Source organism: Pseudochaenichthys georgianus, chromosome 13, assembly GCF_902827115.2.
Source record: "Pseudochaenichthys georgianus chromosome 13, fPseGeo1.2, whole genome shotgun sequence".
In the NCBI taxonomy this organism is placed as follows: domain Eukaryota; kingdom Metazoa; phylum Chordata; class Actinopteri; order Perciformes; family Channichthyidae; genus Pseudochaenichthys; species Pseudochaenichthys georgianus.
The window spans coordinates 26,137,917-26,157,062 of NC_047515.1; the positions used below are offsets into that span (position 1 = coordinate 26,137,917).

General features: G+C 41.6%; 1 protein-coding gene across 4 annotated transcripts in view; it reads left to right on the forward strand.

Annotated features, from left to right (window-relative positions):
* rsrc1 (arginine/serine-rich coiled-coil 1) overlaps positions 1–19,146 on the forward strand; it is a 116,671-nt gene that overhangs the window by 12,740 nt on the left and 84,785 nt on the right. For all 4 annotated transcript variants that reach the window (XM_034096668.1, XM_034096670.1, XM_034096672.1 and 1 more), the window contains exon 4: positions 9,091–9,339. In XM_034096668.1, the coding sequence (XP_033952559.1) occupies positions 9,091–9,339 (249 nt within the window). The remainder of the gene's footprint in view (positions 1–9,090; positions 9,340–19,146) is intronic.

Consider the following 19,146-nt stretch of genomic DNA (forward strand, 5'->3'; position numbering starts at 1 on the left):
TTTTCTCCAGCGCCAAAGCGTTTGAGGCCCTGGTCCTCGCCGGCTCAGGCCGGCTAATAAGCATCATTGCATCGTTATATATGCACTTAAAAAGACTTGCCACTGAAATGACTGTCTAATTATTTCTAATTGGCAGGCCCTGTGTGTTGTCATTGAGCTGTTTGGAGCCGCAGCGGAGCCCTGGGTCTAATAACGCTCTGGGCGGAGAAGGAGGGGGAGAGAGATAGGGAGACAATGATACATAAGAGAGAGAGAGAGTAAAGAGGAGGGGGGCTTTACCCGATGCCTGCTGCTCACAGCCGAACCTGCACATTGCCCCTTGTGCCACCGGCCCAGCAGGACGGCGGGTCCTAGAATGAGGCCCGGTGCACTCAGAGGTCACCTTGCCAAGTAGCCGATTAGCAAAGTTTTTATTTTATCTGTGCTTATTTTCCCCCCTTTTTAATTAACAGCTTCTGCTCCTAATTTATGCACAGATAAACGCCGCCGTCTGTCCACAGTTCTTCTTCTTCATTTCACTCTTAGACATGCCACACACACACACACACACACACACACACACACACACACACACACACACACACACACACACACACACACACACACACACACACACACACACACACACACACACACACACACACAGGGAGGTATGTTTATGTGCTGTGTGTGATTTAGTGGCCAGGTTTTGAGCCGGCCCGTAGAGACTCGTGCTAAGAGAGCATGCATGGACAAACCTCAGTCAGGCCGCTTACCTTGTACTCTGTGCTCGGGCCCAAACCATATGGACACCATCGTCTCTGGGACTTTATAGTCGGTCTTTACAATATTCTGGCACAGTCACATTCAGACTAATACTTAGGGTTGACACACATTTCTCAATGGCTTTATCAAGTGGTATATATTTGCATGTTTACAATATATTTATACTTTCTGATTTATTTTCAGGCATTGATCTCTATTTAGGCTGTCTGTGTCTCTTTAGGCTTGCTTGTTTGAGAGTGTGTGTGTTACAGGAGTGTTGAATAATGGCGTATAGAACTATTTGTATGAACACCTCACTTAACTCTTCCTAAGCAGAGCTATATGCATTGTCCTGCCAAAAAATCTCCTTCATTCCTCCTCTCCGTCCAGGACAACTTGAGAGCAAATTGCCAGCTAATGGAACCACTGCCTGCACTTGTCAGTTCACTTTTGACAAGCCACACACACACACACACACACACACACACACACACACACACACACACACACACACACACACACACACACACACACACACACACACACACACACACACACACACACACACACACACACACACACACACACACATGTACACTGACATACACACACAGGCATGTGGTTTCACTCATAGATTTAGTAATTTCTTTGTGGAAACAGAATCGAAAAATGAGAGAGAATGGCAGATAAATGAAACTAGGATCATGTGCGCCTTGACTGAAACCTTGACAATCTTTTTGAAAGTAATGAAACACTTTCTCAGCATGCGCATGAGTTTTTCTATTTGAAATTTGTCTTCCTTTTTATTTCTGTCTATCCATTCGAGTTTTGGCAGAGTCGAGGACATGAGGAGGAAGTGGAGATAGATGGATAGCCCAAAGGATACGTGGCCAACTGTCGAATGATTGGCTGAACAAAGAGCAGAACACTTCTGTGACTGGTTGAACAGAGAACTCAACGTGGCGATTTTTGGCTTGAAATCAAAGCACTACAAATGTAATTATTTTAAATGCAGTCAACAGTTTTACTGGAGTGGAATATTGCCAGGTTTTTTTGTAAACACTGTGGGATATTGACACTCGGAAAAAGTAAGATACAGGTCTCTCATGTGTGTAATGAATGACATTAATACTATTATTGCATGTGGCATCATTTGAATCCTGCCTCAAACGCTAAAAAAAAATTGCCCTTAATTCTAAACAGTAACAATTTGGGATTAAACTAAATAAATAAATAATATAAAGATATAAAATAGATAAAAATGTATCTAACATTTCAGTTTATTTATTGACCGTAACCTGCATCACTATATTTTTGTAGTTATATAGAGAAAGAAATGGAAAGGAAAAATCGGCATTATTTATTGGCTACTTCTAACTGGACAGGACGTATAGACACGAGAAGCGACAGATGTAGCGGGGGGGGGAGAGGCTTTTTATTCAGAGGGTGGAGTGTTTTTTCTTTATATTCATTCCTTGATCTCTATTTCGGCGTTTGTCTCTCTCTTTCTCCTTCTCCTTGTTCAGTCTCGACAGCAGTTCTTAAAAAAAAAACGATTTTTCGAAAACTTCTTTATGAGACAAGCCTCTGTTCTGTCAAAAGACAACTTTATGTTATTCCACTGAAGAGGGGAAACTAATAGTTTTTTACAGGGCGCTATTCCAGTTGTGTCTTGGGTGTTTAATTAAGTGTAGTTTCCCTTTAGTAGTGGAATGTGTGTCTGCTTTTTGTCGGCCCGTTCCTCGGTGCCTTTTACAGTCAACCCACATGGTTTGTCTCAGCGTTTATGATTTTTCTTATACCGGAGTTGTGAGGTTCCTAAATCACTTAAGCACACGGGGCCGAGCGGTCCACATTTAAACAATAAAAGGCTGTTATGCTAAGAGCCCTCAGATCTCCTACCACTTCATAAATACATGCATATAAAAGGCAGAAAAATACATCTTCCCTGACCAGAGAGAGAGGGAGAGCGAGCGTCTGAGAGCACACCTGCTAATTGGAGCCAGCTTGATGTGAAGTACGGCTGTCTGCTCTGTCCTCTACTTAAGTCCCAATCGTTTTTTCTTTCCTTTTCATTCTCCTGATTCTTTCTTTACCGTGGTTGTACTTGACTCCCCAACTTTTTTTTAAACCCATACCTCTTTATCTTATTCTTACTTCTGGGATAAGACCTCTGCTGTCCTTCACCTCTTCTCTCCCCCCCTCACAGTCCTTCAACTCCTTCTCCCTCCCTGCTTTCCACCCTCCTACAGATGGAGGCAATAACAACCAAAACAACTCTCTCCTAACTCGGGGTAACTAATTGTCCTGTGCCTTGATGGAAGGAAAAATGGGTTTCAATTGCGTGAGTGGCTGCGAGCGAGTTGGCAAGTTAGCACCTAGTCTAAGTGTGACCTTCTGTTGACCTTGTGTCTGGGCTGAGTGGCTGAGCCGGGGCCCCCCTCGGCTCCAGCTGCTAATGGGTGTCATGTCGAGCTTGGGCTGCACGGAGGTCAAAGGTCGCGAGTGCACACCAGACGGCCAAGTTTAGGATTGCGATGGGGAGGCTGAGTGACACTGGGCATATGCGCCAATGAAGACGGCGGGTAATCAACACATGGGCGCGCAGCGACATGGAAACCACATCTTAGTGCAGAAAGTCGGCTTTTCCCTCATCGTTGTCTGGCTGTTTTAGGTTTATATAGATCTGAGGGGACTGTGAAGGTCTTTGAACTCTTCTAAATGACTTGACCTTGTGGCTTGTGGCTGTAACCGTGTGTGTGAGGGTCTGGCTGGGTATGGGGGGGGCAGTGAGTGGGTGGCCTCCATGGCGTCTCATTTCTGCTTCACAGCACAGCAGGGCTTTGCAAACGTTTGTGTTGACGACTGCTAAATTAAAAGCAAACTGAAGATTATGACAAATCTAAACATTGCTTTTATGAAGCTGAGGGGGACCGAGAAAAAACATTTCTGTGAGTCTTTCAAGCTCCGTCTTTGCTGTGTTAATTGTGCTCACAATCAGCTACTTTACAGTGATTCCTTGTGTGTTATTTTCTGTGTGTATATTTATGTGTGTGTGTGTGTGTGTGTGTGTGTGTGTGTGTGTGTGTGTGTGTGTGTGTGTGTGTGTGTGTGTGTGTGTGTGTGTGTGTGTGTGTGTGTGTGTGTGTGTGTGTGTGTGTGTGTGTGTGTGTGTGTGTGTGTGTGTGTGTGTGTGTGTGTGTGTGTGTGTGTGTGTGTGTGTGTGTGTGTTTGCATGCGCTGTGAACCAAGGGAACAGATAATGTGGCTGCTTGGAAGGAGGAAGCAGCTTGGGAAATGATTTCAACAGCTCTTATAATTAGAGGAATATCATAAATTAAACTTGTGTCTGCCGTTGCGTTTGAAGAGCACTCAAAAGTAATACATTCTAGATGGTTAACATATTTGCATTCCATTCAGCAGGCAGCGTTGGGAAGGAACAGCTGTTTTCCACGTCTTTTGGCAGCAGGAAATGCACATTGCTCACTCAAGGTGCTTTTCGACACATTGAAATGGCAGAAAAAAGGAAAGTGACTTTTAACTTGAACATGAAGCTGCTGCTGTGTGCTCTGTCACTGGAAATAACTCGGCGGGGAACAGCGCATTAATGAAGTTCTTCAAATATAGATATCTTCTTTCTTTCAATAGGCCCGTTTCTTTTTCAATCTGTCTGTTGCTTGGAAAAGTCGACTGGCAAGCTTTTTGTGTGTGTGTGTGTGTGTGTGTGTGTGTGTGTGTGTGTGTGTGTGGTGTGTGTGTGTGTGTGTGTGTGTGTGTGTGTGTGTGTGTGTGTGTGTGTGTGTGTGTGTGTGTGTGTGTGTGTGTGTGTGTGTGTGTGTGTGTGTGTGTGTGTGTGTGTGTGTGTGTGTGTGTGTGTGTGTGTGTGTGTGTGTTGGATTTTTTACATTTGAACAAATTGTATATGGGGCCATCTCTATGTAGTCTGTCCAACATTACACCGTTACTATCGTTTGAATGCACATTATGACTCATCATTTTGCACTTATTTCATAGACGAATGACAAAAACAATAACTATTTTGGCTCTTAATAACAAGCTACCTGGATACTGCAAAAAGAGTCACAAAATGTGTATTTGTTGAAACTCACAAAATGTGTATTTGTTGAAACTCTTTTGTTTTATCTTCGTTAAAATTACAAACTTATTATACTAGCATGCACTGCTCATTAAGCTAAAAATAATATATGCTCAGATAACTCTGGGGTCACTTTTCAGAAAACTAATGAAAAAAGACAAATACAATATGTGTAATAGAAGGTAGAGACACTTGTAAATGAACACAGTCAAATCGATGTTAAGATGCAACATCATTTTCAATTAAAAAATAAAATGAATTTCAATATTATGATCTTATTTGTTTTTATTTGGAAACTGAGATCTTGAAACACACCACTACACCTGTAAGTCTATCTTTCCTCATAAATCTTCTCTAGCTTAGTGTATTGTTGGTAGAAAGACTGATCAGGCAGAGGTCACTGTCGTCAGCGTCCAATGAAATGCGATAGGGTTAAAGTTACATTGCCATTAATCACTGCCGCGCCTCACTGGCCTAATGGACAGTGATGCCACACGGGGCATCACTCAGAACTTCACTTGCTGTGGGATGTTTTTCTACCACCGGACAAATATAATATGGCATGAACTTTGTTTTTTCCTCCCAACAGAGGATGGTGGATGGTGAAACGAAGAAACAATATAAATACTGGGAAGATAAGGTTAAAGGAACAGTGAGGATAATTGGTCTATTTGTGTGTATTCATGTGTTCCCCGTGCCTACACTGCGTAGTATGAATAATGATTTAAATAGGGTCAGATTCCATTGGAGACGCCCACCTGTATCTGACACTAGTGGTATCGCGTAGCCATTAATGTCCAATTTTCAATGAAAACAGAAATAGAATACAGTCCGATAAGGGTAACACACCATCCAGCTTCACACCCGACCACATAATTACCCCAATGGGCTGTGGTGAGGGATCATATCCTGGCGCACACCGGGGGGTGAGCGGCGATAAGCTTCAGCCCGGCTCCCAACATGCAGCATAATTACTCTATTGATAATTCACCAGGAAAACGGCCCCAGCCAATTGCAGAGCTCCGATTTAATGGATTGGGCTGTGAAACGAGGGAATGGAGGAAGGAGGCGGTGTGGGAGCAGTGCATATGCGAGGGGGGTTTGTACGTGGGGGCAACCAGCAAGGGCCTTTTATTGGAAATGAAAATATGTTTAGGCCATAGGGGGACCCATTTTCCCTGGAGATAATAAGGCCAATGAAATGTAAAGCAGAGGAAGGGCTTGGCATGGGGTCCAACTGTGGCTGTTTATCTGTGTGTGTCCTGCATTAGCCCATTTATCCCCAGCCCAAATTAGCTAATCATTCTCCAAGGGGAAGGACTTGGTCAGGAAATTGACATTTAGCAGCATAGGCTCACTCTATTAACTACAGTAAATTTAATTTGCTGCACACCCCAGAAGTGGGCTGTTTTCTTTGCCATCAGAGGTAGAGGGAGAGAGAAACAGAGAGAGAGACGGAGAGAGAGAGAGAGAGAGAAAGAGAGAGATTGTGTGTATTGCATCTGCTGCTTCTGGCCACAATTTGCTTGGCTGTAAATATAAGACTTTGGTTGGGAACAGAGAAACTTTGTTGTATTTCCCCTCATGTACTGTTGATTACAAACATACGCAGGCATTGTCAACACATAGATCCACTCATTCCAAAGTCTGTTTGGGCCATTGATGGATTATCTCGCCTGGAGACTCCAAACCCCAAAAACGCCAATCTTTTTCTTTTTTCCATTGGCTGTGATTCTCTGACAAGCCTAATCGTAGCTCCAATAAACACTGTATTAAATATGCTATATCAAATTTCCTCTGACTGATGACTGCTTTCACCTCTGAATCAGATATGTAATTATTTTTCATCATCACTCCAGGGTGTCTGCTTTAGTACCTGGCTGTTCAACAAAATGCAACAAGACGGGCTTTACTGCAGGAGAAGTTAATAATGGCGGGGGGGGGGGAAAGAGTAGCGCTGCAACTGCTCAAATAATGTGGTTGTATTTTAACTGGAGCTAAAACAATAAGCCGATCAATTAGCCTGCCGTAACTATTCTGATAAATGATTAATCATTCATGTTTTTTTTCTTTAAGCAATACCAAAAGTATACAGGTCTTGACTAGAGCTCCAATGATTAGATGTGACAACTAATATTTTGATATTCAATTAATAGTTTTTGCAATAAATAATTATATAATAATGTATCTTGTTAAAGCTTTTTAAATGTGATGACTTTGTTTTCTTTGTCATATCTTATTTGTCATATTGTAGAAATTACAGGCAGATGAATAGATAACTAATAGTTGCAGCCCTTCTTTTGATAATATATTTATTACGTTTTTGTCTTCTGTGACAGTTGAATCTTAAGGGTTTGTTAAATAAGACATTTAAGTACGACAGACTACACATGAATATTTTCTGTGTTTGCTTGACTGCTGATCTTGCATGTTTTAGTCCTGAATTTCAACATCAACATAAAACGAACATTTCATGTATTCTATATTCACTACAGTATGTTCTGACGGAGATGTTTTCATTGTCTAGCTTCTGCTCTAGCTTTCTTCAAAAAATCTTCAAATATTTGTTTTAGTGTTGGGTTATTTTTCAAAGAGAGTATCTCTTTTGGAGACCTTGAACTAGTGCAGCTACTCTCCAGTGATCCGGATCAGCCCGGCCTAATTGATTGCAACAGTTGTCAGAGTGTTGTCTGTTAGGATGGTGACAGGCGTCCGAAGAAAATGATTAGTTTTCTGTCGAGAGAGAGACAGCTCTGGATGTCCCAAACTACAAACTAATAAAGGGGGGAAAGCAATAAAGCTCGTGGACAGCAGGTTTGACTGTTTTTATAGACAAATCAATAAAATGATAGATGATGGAAAATAACGGCATCTCAGCTGCCGATTTCTACTGGGGTTTCAAATCATGGTCATTCCACACGCATGTGCATGGACACTGACACAGGATGCGGTAACATAAACACACACACACACACACACACATATGTTGAAGGATCTGGTCCTTTAATAGGCATGTGCAGTGACACATAAATGAGCCGTTATGTTTTGGTAATTTGTGTCTGTGTATGGCACTTTATTGAAACATGAGTTACACTTTCAATTTGTTTTTGTTCATGGCTAAATGATTTGTGTGTGTGTGTGTGTGTGTGTGTGTGTGTGTGTGTGTGTGTGTGTGTGTGTGTGTGTGTGTGTGTGTGTGTGTGTGTGTGTGTGTGTGTGTGTGTGCGTGTGCGTGTGCGTGTGTGCGTGTGTGTGTGTGTGATAACTAACAAAGTAAATCTCCTGCTGTTAATCTTTTTGAGTCCAGGGGGCCAATGTCAGGATCAATACCGAGGACAGGCCTTCCTCTGAGCCCGCCTCTAATTGGCTCCATTTCTACTGTGTCAGTGTGTGTGTGTGTGTGTGTGTTTGAGTCATAGTGTATGTGATGGTACAGAAGCTGTATTATTAGATCCATACAATAAAGGATACATTTTGCACGCCAGGAAAAATGTATCATAGTGAGTTTCATTTTAAGTTCTGTTAACCGACGTTTCACCATCTCCACAAAGTTGATTTGTCGGGCGCCGGGTTGGGTTTCATTTACAGCAGATTCTGTCCATTCTGGTTTCGATTCAGTTTGCTCTATTGATCCTTTTTCTAAAAACCTGTTTGCAAGTCTTTATTGCAATTGAATTTATGTCTTTCCGTACGAAAGAATATCAATGTGATAAAAGCAAAAAAGGTTAATGCTAAAATAAATAAGGGACCTAATGTCTGCTGTTTTTCTGAACACACTAGCATATTGTGACTTTTTCATAACGTACTTTAACAATCTTCTCCGGTAGAAATCATCATAGAGGCCCCATCTTTTACTCGACAAGCAATGTACTGAATCACCTGCACTGGCTATTTAACAAGTCCTCCATCGGCGTAGTAGTACTGTTTCACACAACTCTCACTGTTAACACACACATGCATTACTGAAAGCTAATTGAAACATTGTCAGCCACATTAGCAGGGAGTGATCATAAGGCATTTTGGGAAATACAGGCAATGGGTAACTGAAGAATGCAGAAGTGGATATAACTTAGTACAGGATGCAGGATGGTGATATCTTACACTGCTATTGTATTAGTGTACTTGTATGTGGAAAATACCAGAATCTCGTCTCTTACATTGAAGAAGAGAAAGTACAAATAGATATTTATTTAATGTACTTTCAGTGGTTAAACAGCTGTGTAATATGTCCTGTGTTTTATGACTTCCAGGTCCCATTCTCGCCAACGGAGGTCTCGCAGTAAGAGCGGCAGTCGCAGCCGACGAGTGACCCAAAGTCGCAAAAGGAGCAGCAGCCGCACTCGCCGAAAGAGCCGCAGCCACAGCAGGGAGCGGAGCCGGCGCAAGGGCCGTGACAGGGAGAGGGAGAAGGAGAAGGAAAGAGAGAGAGACAGGGACAGAGGAAGAGACAGAGAGGACAAGAACAAAGACAAGAGCAAAGACAAGGCAGTCAAGAAGGGGTAAGTGACAAATGACTTTGTGCATGCAAGCTTACATGTACAGACACAAACACACTAAAAGTGTTGGCTTGGCCCGGCTCAATCTCAACTGTAGGTACGGAATATCTTGGTCAGAATAATATAGACCTCAATATGGAGATCAGTCTCCGCTCCTCCACCCGTCCATCCATCACCTGGTCCTTCCATTCATCAATCCATCGTTCCCTTTCTTCCTACATTTCCCCTTGCAATCAAGCACCAGGCTTCACTGGCCTTGTAATGTCATATAATTCCTCTAGTAAGAGAAGATGTCGTGGGGATATAAGAATAGATGGTATATAGGAGTGCTTCACAAATTCAGTTTTAAGGAAATGTTTTGGTCGCTATGTGATGCCTGATGTCTTTAACTCCACCTTTCACCCAGCTGCAATAAGTCTAGAAACGTAACAACATCACATGCATCTCTGATGTCTTTGATGCTTAACCAAGAAACAACAATCTTATATGTTCTGAAGGCCCACTAAAAACGAGATTGGAGTAGCACATCTTAAACAGTGGTACACTCCGCTGCAGGTCTAACTACCTTAGAGGGCTCTTGTTGCCTCGACCAGAATAGCACCCTCAATTCCTCCCCGGTGCAGTGTGCTCTAATGTGATTTGAGGCCACTGTAATATGACTGGTAGCCAGTTGTTGTCTGTCATATTGAATGGCACAGATGTGTCTATCAGACTATGGATCCCATGAGTGGTGCCGACCAGCTGCTCTGCTACACGTCCATTTAAGAGACTTCAGCTCCCCAGGTGAACTGCATCAAAACTCCTGGTGTCGTCTCTGTCTTCCTCTTGTCAGCAGATGTCACCTAGTGGAGGACTTCACAATCATGTGCATAGATGTGAATGTGAAACATAAAAATGCTTTGATTATTAGTCCGGTCTGTAGGAAAATATTTTGAGGCAATTATTGGGTTCCAGGCTTTTGGATTTACTTTACAGAAATATGCAGCAATAGCCAAATGGCATATTCGTTTTTAACGACTGTTTGATCTAACTGAATATGATCTCCATTTCTCAGATGTATTCTTGACTCAACAGTGCAATCAGATGATGCAACGTATCACTGAAGCAACGGTCATAAGACAAAAATACTCTGAGAAACATTTATAAAACTTTGTGCATCAACGTCAAACTGAGTGTGTGTGCTGTATCTCGTTAAATTAGGTAAATGTTTTTTTGACAGTGACTTTTTAAACACAACTGATTTATGTATCTTTCAAGTAGGATGCGTAGATATAACTGAGGAAAACATGCACACAATTTAGAAATAGAAAAAGTTTGGCATTCAAATATTATTCAAGCTATGTTTTTTTGTTTATTTGCAATTGCAACATTTTTGGTCTCAAATAACGATTCATACGCTTATTATACTTGTTAGTTCAAAAGATAGAACAGATGCGTTTCAATAATACTAAAAAGCCTTTTAATGCATTTTCCATTTATTTGGCACTACTTTCATCGTTCTATGGAGGTGTTATTGTTCATCGATGACCACAGCGCTCAGGATTTCTCACTATGAACAGAACATGAAGATTTGCTTTTAAAGGAAAAGTGCCCCATTTATTTGAAGCCATTACATATTGCCTTTCTTAGATCCGTATCAGAAAAACAAATAAAGCTAACAGTGAAATGTAAGGCCAGCAGACTATATCTATTTTCATATTAAGGCTTCAATATCCTTCGGCATCGATAAGAATCTCTTCTTTTATCTCTGACCCCGCTTAGCGCTTAGCTTGTTTGTGTGTACATGTGTGTGCTCATATACGTAGTAAATGTGTTGCTGTGTGTGTGTGTGTGTGTGTGTGTGTGTGTGTGTGTGTGTGTGTGTGTGTGTGTGTGTGTGTGTGTGTGTGTGTGTGTGTGTGTGTGTGTATGCATTTCCACCTGTGGCAGTGTTAATATATTTCCTATATCGCCTTTCAATTTACTTTAACCTGTGGAGGTATGATGCAGGAATAGCTTTGATTAAACCATGTGGATCTGGCCTGTCGACGGACAAATACATACATATAAATACTTAGTTTTTCTTAAATCTGTGCTGCTTTTTGTGCCAAACTTGCTCATTTTGATCATAAAATCAAATGTGAATCTTGTATAGCAAATTATAGCATGCATGTTTCTCAGTATTAAATGATCCTTTAACGTTCCTGCTTCTGTAATTCACGCTTTAGCAGACAGAAATGCAGTGGGTGGAGGGGGTGGATTGTTCAAAAATGTATACTTGTTTTAGTTGTTTAACATCATCTTTACATCCCCTAGAATATTATTCATCACTAAAAAAGCGCTCTGCTCCAGTAAGTCCAAATAAAGTGATTACTACATAGAAATAATATTTTTTAAATATTTTGCGACATGAACATTTTATCCGCTTTTAATTTGACTTGATTTGTTTCTATAACCACACATGAATGAATAAAACTACGTTGGTCTATCTGTGAATCTCATAAGCAACGTCCAAAAGATGCCTGACATGGATGTTCCTGTTACACCCCCGATATTCCCAGAGGAGTTGAGAATTCCTTTAGCATCAGAAAGAAGTAAGATGTTTCAAGAATATGTAAAACATATTTTTTCTTCGGTATATCCTGTCTATGACAAGCCACGTTTGTCTTTTTTCTCGGTCTTTTCCCCTATTCTTCCTATACTCTTAATGGTGATGGGGGTAGGGTCTTCATGTAAGCCCCTGATCCTCACCACTTACACACAAACACACTGTCACACTCCAACCTCATTTACATCCAGGTTTCCTTGCTGGGTGGTGGAAGAGGAGCCGTGCGATGTTGATGGCGGGGTGGGGGGGAGGCTCAGGAGCTTCATAGTGCCTGTCAGGATGAAAGAGGGGCCCCTCAGAGTGGCACCCTGACACTGACTCTGTGTGCGCGCTAGTGTGTGGTGTTGTCGTCATTAAACATTTAACACTCCTCTAGTATGACAGCAGGCAACTTGGTGCTCCAGCGGCATGTTTTCATGCAACATTTATTGAAAAAGACGAGCTGTTGTTAAGAGATCGTGTTGCCTTTCACCAGTGGCAAAGGGTAAATGGGTGATTGTAGGGTTGTGTGTGTGTGTGTGTGTGTGTGTGTGTGTGTGTGTGTGTGTGTGTGTGTGTGTGTGTGTGTGTGTGTGTGTAGTGTGTTGTATGTGTTTACCCTGACTAGTGTACAGGGTCAGTAGGTCTGCTTTTCTCTTTTTAATCCTCTGGCTTCGTATTTAAACAGAGATAATAAGCCCTTAAACGTGTTTGTTTGTTTCTGTTTTTCTTTTCATTCATAGCTTTCCCAAGAAGAAGGCTTCCTTGTGTATAGTTTATATTGCACATTCAGCATTGAGTCAAACCTTTTTATGTATTTTACATACCCCCCACAGCCCTATCATATCAGTCTTCAGCCCCCCCCCGCCATGTTTCAAAAGAATTGCATTTAATACTGGATGTCATTTAATGCAGATAATGGATGTTGGTACAATATCTGTTTCGTATGTTATTTAATATCCAGGGATGCATTTTGTTTTTCTTCTCACTTGCTATTTATTTTTGATGCACTCAACAGCAAGCATTAGTGTTAATATATCTGACTCGGGTTGGTGGGGAACTGAGGCGGGCTGGCAGTTAATTGGGTATTTTGACAAAACTGTTACTAAGGATCAGCCCCACACCAATTTGTAATCCTATGTGTATGTTTATTTGCCTCCTCAACATGAAAATGTTGATTTTTAAAATCATTTTTTCTAATTAGCCGAGCTACTCAACAATATGTCCATGTGCCCCTTGGGATTCACTGAAATATACCAGGGACAAATTAGAAAGATGAGCAAATACTGACTCATCTCCTCCTTGTTGCCCTTGAAACAACTATTGTTGATGAATGTTGTATTAATTTACACACATACACATAACTCATTGTGTGGCTCAGGTCAGATTTCATTTTAGGAACAATATTTGTAATTGTTTAATTCCTAAATCAAAGCAGGGGGAGGCAAACGAGTGCACATCTGCCCCCAGGCAGATCATTGACAGAAGTAACATTTGCGTGTAGCAGCATTCTTCACCTGATGTTCAGACCCAATTCCCACCTGTAATTAATGAGAAGTTAAGTAGAATCTACATTTAACAAATGGCTGTTTCTCCACAGAACGTGTTTGTTTTTGTCTTTTGATATGATATTTAATTTAATTAGTGCAGAAAATCAGTATTTGATCAGGCTAAAATGAATGTGGCCGTTTTATGGGTGGGGTACAGTCAAAGCCCAGTTTTGTTTATTTTTTGCTCATAGGGTTCATGCACACAGGTATGCACCCTCTTTTCCTTATCCATGTTCTCCTCCAACTCTACTCTTTCGTCAAAGAATTTGTCTGCTTTCAAATGAAGTCTTCACCCATTGCCTTCGGCAATCGACCTCCTTCTTTCCTCTGTATCCGATCACTAAGGCAGTGGAAGAACGTGGGCTGGCTGCCTTACGCCACATCCTCAATCAGAGAGGTCTGTCCAATTAGGCTGAACTCCTTGTCTGTGCCGGGTCACGGGAGGACTGTTGGTCCATCTGACTCAATTTCATGTCATTTGAGTGTGAAATGGGCAGGGTCTGGGCAGGGTCTGGGCAGCGGCGGCACAGAGGGCAGTGTGGAGACCTTTCATGATATCAGAGAGCCGTCTTTTCCCTTTGCATGTAAAACTGGAGTTGGTATAATGAGCTTAGGGTTAAGGAAACTAAATGACTGCCTACCTTTCATTAAAGCCTTTTTTGATGTCTTTGTCTATCAGAGAATAATTTTGGAGTGTTTTTGTCTGCTAGTGGGGGGTTGCACTTACACTGCATACATTGTTCACAATTCTAAAATAGCTCATTCTATGAGGGTGAAGTTTCTTTTCTAAATCTTTAAAATAAAACACATCTTCTTGACACGTTTGTCCATAGAGCCGTCCCCACCAACCTGCCCGTTCCCATCTCTCTGCGAATGTGATGGTGTAGTAATTCCTCTCATTGCTGTGTTTTCCCCTGACAAGCTAAACAGAACCCAGCCTCTCTGCAGGGGTCCCGGCAGGACCCGCAGGCCCCGATTTGGCTAGCTCTGCTCCATCGCTCAGCCTTAACCCCTGGAAGCCTAGAGGCTGTGAGGCAGAGAGAAAATAAAACAAGACCCCAGACACGAGCACACACCCATTCACGCTCACTGCTGTTGATTTTCTCTCCCTCCTTGCCTCACTCTGAGGAAATGATTGTCTGCTTCTTTGCCTCTGTTCAACATCTATCAGCTCATTAGTGTTGGTAATACACAGAGAAAGTAAGTGTGTTTGTGTGTGTGTTTGCGCTTATGTAGCCCCTGCCTGCGGCATCCTCTCAGCCTTGTGGGAGTGTGTGTATGGGTGGTGTGGATGGGACCACTGACAGCTACTGCTGCTACTGCTACTATGTGTGTTAAAATATATGTGTGTGTTTGCCTTCACTCTTGCAGTTCTCTAGGCTGTGTCTGGCTCTGGGTGTGGGTCTGGGGAAGTAAGAGAGACTTCAAACACCATCCTCGGAAGGTTAGGATACACTCGCATTGACTTAAATCAATGAGCTGTAAGTGTGTGTATTATTTGTGTGTGCGACAAGGGGGGTAGCCTAGTGGCCAGGAGCAAGAGGAGACATGGGTGAAGCTGCAGAGGAGTAGGTGTGCATGTGTGTTTGTAGGTGTGTGTATTTGCCTGCTAGTGCATGTGGTTTGGGTGGGGGCTCTCTGGTTGGATGAGGGTGGGTGAAATAGAAGTGATGCCTGCATGCAAAGGCTCGACCACACACACACACACACACACACACACACACACACACACACACACACACACACACACACACACACACACACACACACACACACACACACACACACACACACACACACACACACACACACACACACACAGCTCCCAATAGACAAACATATGCGCACACAGAGCGGTGCAGCTGTACTTTGTGTGGCCCATGGCTGTATGTAGTCATTAGCTGTTATTTTCTGCACAGATAATGAGCATAGATTGGAAACAAAACAGCCTCGCCACATAAACTCGATCTTCACCTGATAAACATTTATTTACACACACGCACAAACAAAAACACATAGATAAACACTTTATTAAAACCTACACACTGATGCAGGACTTACATCTTTCTTTCATCAGGCTAAATGTGTGTCATCTGACCTGTGTGTTTTGTTTAAGGCAGGAAATGGGTGAACATATAAGAACTATAACTGTAAGCTTATCTATTCTTGAAGAATGTCTAGGCAACTTTTAGCCATATACCATATGATTTTAATCAGTCGACATTCATCTTTATTTCAGCTCTCAATCATCAACTCCCTGTCATGTGAAAGGCTCATTGGTGGTGCCCAGTTGGCCCGGGAGTAAAGGTGACTTTGAATGGCTCTTCCTTTAAATGCCAAATAAACCCCAATATAGACGAGCACACAGCATATGCCAGCTTGTTCACACATACTGAGTAGATGGTGTGTCTAATTTATGGTCATGAGCAAAAATGACTCACGTGGACCCTCCTTAATTATAAAGTGTGTAAAGTATCATTTTAGCTTTACTTTGGGGATATAGATTTTATTTGGTTTTATACGTCCTTTCTTTCTGCAATATAATATTTTGAAAAAATCAAACAATCTTTCAATCAACCAACAATTGTATAGACTTGACTTTGTCCATGTAAGCAGAGTGACAGTCACATGGCTTAGACGCATAACACATTGTAAAAATCTATGGTCGTTACATTAAAGTTACCTCCTGAATATGTAAGGCTTGTTACCATTTTCAAATTGATAAACAGCATTCCAAATAATAATAATTTGTTCAAAAAATGATTAGTTTTATTCAAGTTTGCTAATATTTCATTGGCCATAGTTCTTATAAGGAAACATATTAGAGGGTACCAAAGATAAAGGCTGTACAAAAGGATGATGATAATGAAAATGACAAATACATTTAACATTTGATCCAGATGTAATATATGTATTCAGCTTAATATTTATAATACGCCACACTGCCATAATGAACATTCAATATGAGTATATGAGTATCAGGAAAGCTTAAGCGCAGCTGAGAAGAATCACAGACAGTTTTTCTGTCGTACTGACAGTCAGTTACTGCAGGAAATATTGTCTATGCCTGAGAATGACCTCACTCTAGTCTGTTCTGTTTGCATATTTCTCTCTGTGTGTAGAGAGAGAGAGAGAGAGAGAGGGAGAGAGAGAGAGACATTTGGCCACATTTAATCGCAGGAGAGACACCCTGAGCGAGTGATAGAGAGCTGTGACAATCCACTTAGTGTGCTCTGTAATCTGTTTAACCATTTAGTGAGTTGTTAGAGGAGTATGCAAACACTCACACACATAATAAAACACACACACTAGGCACCCTGCAGGCTTTAGTGGTGCACAGGACAGTCTGCCTCCTGAACCGGGTAGCAATTCAATGCCGCCTAGAGTTGTGTGCGTGTTGTGTCTATGTGTGTGTTGATGTGTGTGAGACCTGCTGTAGGCACTGAGCGAAGCCAGGCCTGGAGCGTGATGACAGAGACTAGACCCGGCCAAATAGAAGATTCCCTCCAATCCAATTACCCTGTTCCTCTCTTTTATTCTCTCCTCCCTTCTCCCTCCTCCTCTCTTTACGGGCCTGTCTTCGCAGTAGCAGCAGCAGCTAGTGATGGCAGTCCTGGCGGATGTTGAAGTGGCTGGCTGCTCCGCTTTGTGGATCAGAAGAGGATGCAGGCAGGATTATAGGCAGCAGGTTATGAGCAGCAAACATGACAGGCCAGCTACAATTTCGGAGGGTTATGTAAATGTGCTTGTCGACAAAATATGTTTTTCTGCCCTCAGTATTTACTCTCTCTTTCCGTTGAAAAGCCGGGTCGTTTTGTTCGCAGAGTGCTGGTGAAGGCAGGAAGGCGAGCTAAAAGACAAGATTGTTATGGAGAATGATTTGTAAAAGAGACACACCGTTAATGTTTAATTTTCTCCAGGCTCCACTGCTTATTCATCTGCACCAGAGGCAAGGAAAGGTGTTGACTGAAGTCTTTATGAGGAAGGCTGAGAGTGAGAATACATTATATAGAGGGATGTTCTTTTTAGTTGGAGAGAGCAGACAAAGTAACAAGGAGAAGAGAGATCAAAACACACGGAGCAGAGGCGAGGTTTCAGTGAGCTGCGAGCACCTTTCGTCATGCATTTGACCTCAGAAATATAGCTCTGCAGGTCTTGCCTAATGGCATTGATCCTTACAAGAATACCTCCTTCAGACTGCGTAAACAGCGCTCCATACATACCGTTAAGTACTGTGACTCAGTTGTGGAAGTAAATATTGCCTGAGAGGTAGGGCTGCTCAATTAATCTTATTTTAATCGCAATTACGATTTTGGCTTGCAACGATTATGAAAACAACATAATTTAAATAAAACGATTATTTATTTTATTATTTATTTTTGTATTTATTTAAAAACATATTTTTTTTTCAGTTGAATTATACTTAAAGTTCAGGGTAATCAACTGTTAAAAATATACTGTTCACATTTTTTTTTTAGATAAATTGATGTTTTCAAAGTAAAGTAGTACTTTACTTTAATCGTTTTTATTAATCGTGATATCAATTATTGACCCAAATAATCGAGATTATGATTTTTGCCATAATCGAGCAGCCCTACTGAGAGGAACATATAACAATCCTTCTCAGTGGAGATTTCAGATCGGCAGCCATTTTTCTTTTCATTTTCTCTCACCAGAAATGAAACAAAAGAGTTATGTGCGCAGTTACCAATCATACAAGCGTGTGTACGCTTGATTGTGATGACTGATGGATGGGAGTACTTATTTATGTCACTGATACACAGCTCATATTGAACATTGAATAGCCATGGGAAAGTTATGAATCCTCACTCCTTCCTCTCATTCTCTCCCTCTCCTCCCACCCGTTTAGCCTGACACTATTTCAGCAGAAGTTTAGATCTCTGGCCCGATGTTTAATTCATTTGCACTAATGTCTCACTCACTCTTGCTCTCCTTCACTCTCATGTGCTCTGTGTTGCTCTTTCGCCAGCCTCGTCCCTGCAGTTCTCTAATAGAGTTATTTTACGCTGTGTCTCACTTACTGGCGCACACACACACACACACACACACACACACACACACACACACACACACACACACACACACACACACACACACACACACACACACACACACACAGATTACTTATTTCTGATATCCATGTTTTGCCAGTAGAGCATAATGTAGTCTTATTCGCTATATGATATGTCAATTACATACTGTAGGATTGAGTGACTAGGATTAGTTTATTATTTGTATTTGTCACAATATTACACATTTTGTCGAAAAAACATGATATTATGCATTATGAGACAGAACTCCCAAAATGTACTAAAGTGTGTCTTCTCTTTTTCTGGCTTTAAATTGCCTTGAATCGTTAATTTTGGACCAAAAACAATTTATGAAAAAAAGTGATTTATTAATTCTGAGAAACGTTCCTCTATTCCTCTGCCCTCCCCTGCACTTCTCTTTCTTAACAGGTTCCGATTTAGCTTTCTTTATTCAAAGAATCTTACTACCATGTATCCCTTATAGTGTTGCACGTGTACCGATACTTGAAAGGTACCGCGATACCCTGCCGTTAAAAACGGTACGATTCCTCCGTTTCATTAGTATCGGTACTTTAAGAATGACGGGGAAAAGTACTCCCGTGAAAAAACGCCGTTTAATAAGAGCCGTGTGTGTTCAGCGCTC